The sequence below is a fragment of the Geotrypetes seraphini genome, chromosome 6, assembly GCF_902459505.1.
Source record: "Geotrypetes seraphini chromosome 6, aGeoSer1.1, whole genome shotgun sequence".
In the NCBI taxonomy this organism is placed as follows: domain Eukaryota; kingdom Metazoa; phylum Chordata; class Amphibia; order Gymnophiona; family Dermophiidae; genus Geotrypetes; species Geotrypetes seraphini.
This window is the reverse complement of record NC_047089.1, coordinates 67,920,312-67,926,311: the sequence shown is the minus strand read 5'-3', so window position 1 is coordinate 67,926,311 and position 6,000 is coordinate 67,920,312. Positions and strand designations below refer to the sequence as shown.

General features: G+C 40.2%; 1 protein-coding gene across 1 annotated transcript in view; it reads left to right on the top strand.

Annotated features, from left to right (window-relative positions):
* DNAJC15 (DnaJ heat shock protein family (Hsp40) member C15) overlaps window positions 1-6,000 on the top strand; it is a 58,169-nt gene continuing 52,169 nt past the window's right edge. Inside the window, exon 1 of the mRNA XM_033950498.1 lies at window positions 1-360. Within this exon, the coding sequence (XP_033806389.1) occupies window positions 256-360 (105 nt within the window). The 5' untranslated portion in view covers window positions 1-255. The remainder of the gene's footprint in view (window positions 361-6,000) is intronic.

The window sequence follows — 6,000 nt, the reverse complement described above, 5'->3', positions numbered from 1 at the left end:
CGCCCTTACCACAGCTCTGAACTCAAGAGTAGTACAAACCATCGAGGCGGTCCTGATGAAACCGTTTAACAGACTCACACAAAAGCAGGATAACTAACCCCGCGTGAAGGTAAACTAAAAATCAAGCTCCCAGCTTAACCTTCTGCTGCAAAGACGAAACAATCAAGCTCTGACGTAGCTCGCAGTGCCTCTTCAGTTTGGCCCACAAGGGTAGCCGTACGGCTCAGTGCGCAGGCGTCACTCTTCCAACCGACTATGGATACGTCTAGGTCCAGCATGGGTTCTTCGGAGACGCTGCGATACCCAGAGTATATTGGCAAAAACGCTCATCCCAGTAACACCGATATTGATAGGACACTCGTGAGTATCCCGAGCTGATGCTACAGGTTCGGTCCGCGCCCTGGGGGAGGGGCGAAATGCCTGTAAAGAATGATGCAATAGCTACTCACTTTGGCGCGAGGTGGGTGCAGGTGTTGCATCACTGTTCGCCCCTCCGACTGGGGCGTGGTATTGGGAGGAGTCTGTGTGAAAGGTCAGATGTAGTGACCGGAAATGGTATAGTGGAGGCTGAGTTAAGAATAAAAGTTCCTGTGCCTTGGCGTTTTTGAAAAAAAGAAATTAACAAATTTATGTGAAGATTTGGTCCCCGACTTTAGCATTCTGAGTTGGTAGTGCCAACCTCTGAAGAACAAACATGTTATAGGAAAGAGTCAGCAATGAGAGGCTTGTGCCGTGGAGTGGCTTATAATGATTCATTGTAACGTGCTGAATGTAATATAGACCGATTTTTAAAAAGCACTCGCATGAAAAACTGCACATAGTATTTCAATGTAGATAAACGTGTATGCATTAGCTATTTTCCACATTCACACAAAATGGGGGAAAACTAGTACAAAGGCATTTCTAGTGTGGTCTTTTTCTTTCTTGTCTAGATTTATGCTCTTTGCAAGTAATTATTGTGGTTCTGTACTCTCTTTAATTCTGTTAGTGTCTTTTTACCTCTATTAGCATTTGGAGGCTGTTTTGTGTATACCTAGATATGCTTGTTACAGCTTCATACATCCTTGTTTTGAAACTTCCTTTATATTGGAAAACAAAATATTTACCTTTGTCTTACCTTCCTCTCCCTGTCTCCTGATCTGGGCCATGTTTTGTTAGTTTTCTAAAACATAGGGTAGAATCTGAACCATTTTAGAAACATTATGGCAAATAAAGGCCAAATGGCCTTTCCAGTCTGCCCATCCGCAGTAACCATGGCTCGAATATAAACCGAGGTCCTCATTTTTGGGCCATTAACATTTTCTGTGCATACAGTGTGCTTTGTGTTTTTTAAATTTTGTGGTTGCCATTATGTATTAATAAGATTATATTGTGTGCATATGAAAAATGGATGGAAGAAATTGCATTACAATTAGTACTATTATTATGGGGTTGGGGGTCAGGGGCGGAGCTGAGGCGGAGCTTGGGCGGGGGTACTCGGTTGATATTTGTTAAACTTAGGGAGTACTTCGCTTGAAGAAATTGAGAAACACTGTGCTAGAGGACTTGCTTGGATGACAAATGCCCTTGCCAGGATGAAAGTTTATCCTACCCACACCTGTCCGGGAGCCACACAGCTAATTGAGACTGTCCACATGGATTAATTTGCAAATGCAGGATCTTTAATGTATCCAAATCTATCTCCCACATTTAATTGTTGATATCTCAAAAAACATGAGTGACTGAGGGTTTGAGAAGCCCTGCCCTGCTCTAAAAAGCACTGCTGTCCCCAGCAGGAATTGCCACTTGCCACAGTAGCAGTGTTCCCTCCCTCCCTGGAATCAAGCATGCTTTCTTGCTGGTCCAACTCATAGTGGCCCCAGTGGCTGGGAAACCTAACCTAAAGCAATAATTTATCATTGTACTTGTTAATAAATTTTAGTGCTCCCTGTCTTAAAGATTTTCATATTGAAGAAAAGGGAAAAAAAAGATTATCGGATTAGGAGATGAAAGAATTGATGTCTGAGGAGAGGCTCAGTTCTATTTCAGCTGAATGTTATACGTAGAAAAATTAAAGTTAAAGAGGATGAGAGTGGTTCTGATAGCCCTTAATAGATATTTGAAGTTGTTTTCTTTTCTTTTTTACATTGTATTATGATTATATCATTTTATCCAAGACGCTAGCTAGCCAGGACATTTGTTTACATAATTATACCATCTGTTGTCATCTAAAAACACAGACACACGTTAAAGTGACTGATTTCCTATGATGCTGCAAACTGTAGCCCTTGTTTTGGGTTTTGGTAATTTCCATAGAGCTGTGGATAAGCAGCCAGCTGAGAAGGCAAGTTCCTATCCTCCCTCCCACTGAACAGACAAGTCCCCATCTTTGGCCTGCTGTACTACCCTCGTGGTCTAGTGGTGCATTGGGACAAGATTGATCCTCCACCTGTGCCAGTTCCAATCTCAAAATGGCTGCTGGAAGTCATGGCAACCATTTTCATTACAGAAACAGCATGGGCAGGATGAGTGGGGATAGCTTTTGCACTAGACCACCATAGCAGTATGGTAGGCCTAGGGGGCTGATCTATTCAAGGAGCTCTGCTTATTTGGGGAAAGAGAGTAAACGTAGAGTAAGTGAGAGCTCTGCCAGTTTAGGGCAGAGGTGAAGGAGGAGGGACACTATGGGGAGCAAAGGGATGGGACGAATGCTGGACACCATGAAGGAAGGAGGAAGGTCTGAAATATAAAATGAGATGCAATTTTTTAATGCCTTTTTTGGCCAAAAAATATATGTTTATATTCAAATATATACAGTAAGTATCACCATATCCTAGAAGTTAATGTCCAATAATCAGGGTAGAAATTAATGTCAAAATGAGGGTGGACGTTTCAGCAAATCACCAATCCAAAGTATGCTTCAAAATCAATCATGAGGTACTTGGAGGAAAGAAAGATTCAAGTTCTGGAATAGTCTTCACAGTCCCTAGACTTGAATATTATTAAAAATATGTAGGGAGATCTGAAAATATGAAGTGCATAAAAGGAAATACTGTATAAGAATATTTCAGAGTTAGAAGATCTTTACCAGGAAAAGTGGGAGGAAAATTCAAAAAGCAAGAATAAAAAGACTTATCTGACTACAGGAAATATTTGGAACCTATTATTTCTTACAGAGTTCTGACTGAAAGCACTTTGTTTTGAGTCTGCAAAAACTGCAAGTAGTACTTGTACATTGAAATTTCCAGAAAGGTGCTTTAACTTGTACCATATTGAGGTCATGTCAGCTTCTGTTCATTTAGGGAATGCCTCAACATTTGCACATAGCTGTTTTTGCACAAGTATACTTCTTAATGATTTCAGCCTTACAGAAGAACTCCTCCCCCCCCCGAATAATACTCATATAGTCTATAAACAATATCGTGTATAAAAAAATGCATGCTATTTATTAGAGGACTCTCATTAAGCATTTCAAGCCATCAAAACAACCAAAATTAAATTTCAAATATAAGCAAGATTTATAATTAGATTTCCACCTGTACATTATATGCAAATCACATATCAACTTGTGTCTACAAAGTGCAAATTAATCTTTCTGAATCAAAAATGAAGTAGAACAGCACTTGTCTTAGACTCAATCCTCCAAATTTTATATATGTCACTTTGAGTTTTGCGTACAGCTTAGCTAAATAACAAGCCAGATAATTGGATTCCTAATGAGCAGTTTTTAGTGTTAGTTGGATTTAATTTAAATTTGTGTGTAAATTTAGGAGTGGCACAAAAAAGGGCACAGAAATGAGAGGGTCATGGGCAGTCGGGGATGTTCCTCACATCTACTTGTGCAATGAAAGAATAAGGGGAATCTGCGCCTAACTTTAGGTGTGAGGATTTGTACCACATTTCTGCCATTTATAGAATAGCGCTTAAACAAGGTGGGGAGGGGGGGGGGAGGGCCTTGGTGCCAATTATTTAGGCACTGTGTATATAGAATTCAGTCCAACATGTTGAATTTCATTGTAAATGAAGAAACTTAAAACCATGATCTCAAGCCTTACGCATACAGTTAACCTTCTGAGACTTTGTACTAAACACACTATATACAACGCCTAACCACTTAGACAAACCTCATTTATGCCACACCCCGAGTCTGTAAATGTAAAAGCAGAAAATATGCAATTGTCACACTGTATGCTTATGGCTTGTTCTTTTTGACTGCTCTTTCTTCCACTGTTGTAACTGCTACCTTCTTATCTACCTCTCTACTAGTGGTGTACCCAGTAAGAATTACTTTCTTCCTATGACTTCCCATATGTTCAAACATGAAAAGTACTAGTTAATAAACTGATCTATATGTTCACTGCTTAATATCTAGCGGTCACATATGTAAGAAATACTTCAGAGTGCAACCAGGTATTTCATACTACTGGCTGCAAGAGTCTTCATCAGTCCAAGCCTTTATTGAAACTTTTTTTCCTTTTATATTATTTTTTTAACTGTATCCATAAAATTAGTATAAATCACTTAGCTTATAGTGGATTTTCAAATTTCATCTGTACCACCTCTCCCGACATTCATGTTTCAAAGAAACTTTCTTCAGGGTCGAGGGGAACTTGCAAAGCTCTGCAAACTGTGCGTGTGAACGCGTCAGCATCTCTCCATCCAAAAAGAAGCGCTTCCATTATGGCTTATGGTCTCTGTGGTATACCCCAGGTCCAGCTGGCTGTGGATGTAGCATCTGAACATTTGCCTCTGCCCCCACCTCCATGTTGCAAGGCATATTATGACCTGATCATGGAGCCAACCTTCCAGTAAATATTTTTAAAATGAAAATGTAATGTTACAACTTGGCATTTACACACATTTGATGTTGTTCTAATCAGTGCTGTTATCCTTATGGTCCGGGAATCATCTTTTCCTCGTGGAACATAATTGGCTTTCATTCAGCACAGACAAGTAATTGCCCAAAGTCAGATAACCTGAAAAGGGTTGAATTTATTAGACTGATTTTGGCTTTCAACCACCTAATTATTTAAGTACATACTGCTGCCAGGAGGCAATTGTGGTCAGGCAAACAAATGTGTATAACTGCAGATTAAAATGAAAAAAGGGGTTGTGGAAGAAATCCAATGATCAGATGGCAGTTGCAAATATGAAAATTGATTTGGCCATATTTTGGAGAAACTTACATCCTTGGTCTTTACTGTTTGCCTGGAGCAATGAGGAGAGAAATGATGATGTACTGCTGCTCACACAAAACAACAAGTCACGACCTCCAGAGAAAGAAGATTGTGTCAATCCTTCATGCTTATAAATCTGTTAGCAATCGCCACATACAGAATGCAAGCAGTAATAAAGAGGTTTGTTTAATACAAATATAACTAGACACGTGGGGGTTAGCCTAAAACCAGATGCACCTTTCAGCTTTTTTGCTCCATTAGAGGGCTGTCAACAACTGACTTTGAAGTCTTTTTTTTTTTTTTGGGGGGGGGGGGAAGGGGGTAATATCATCAGGCTTCACTCAGTTCAGATCATTTGGTTGACTTGCTGACTTTTAAATTCTTTGACTAATCTTTCTTAGTTGAGATGACCAGCTCCTAATAATTAGCCAGCGCCAATTTGATGTATTGCAGGCTTATAGTGAGTAAAATGTTAAGTTTGTAACATTTTTGGTTGAATCAAATATTGACCATGGGTGTGACTATGCTAAAACCAAAATTATAAAACCACTCTTCCAAGATTACATCAAACTCTTTAAACCTGTTACATTAACGGGTGCTAGAATAGATGTGTGTGTGTGTCTTTCTTTCTCTCTCTCTAACCCCTTGACCGCGGTCTGTCTTTCATTATTTCCGTCTCTCTCTCTTTCCTCAGCTGTCCACCACCACCCCTTGCCTCCTCCCCCTGTCCAGCAGTAGCCCTTCTACCTTCCTTTTACCTCTCCCCTGTCCAGCAGCACCTCTTCACTGCTCCCCCTGTCCAGCAGCAGCCTTTCTCCCTTTTTTTTTTTCCTCCCCCCTGTCC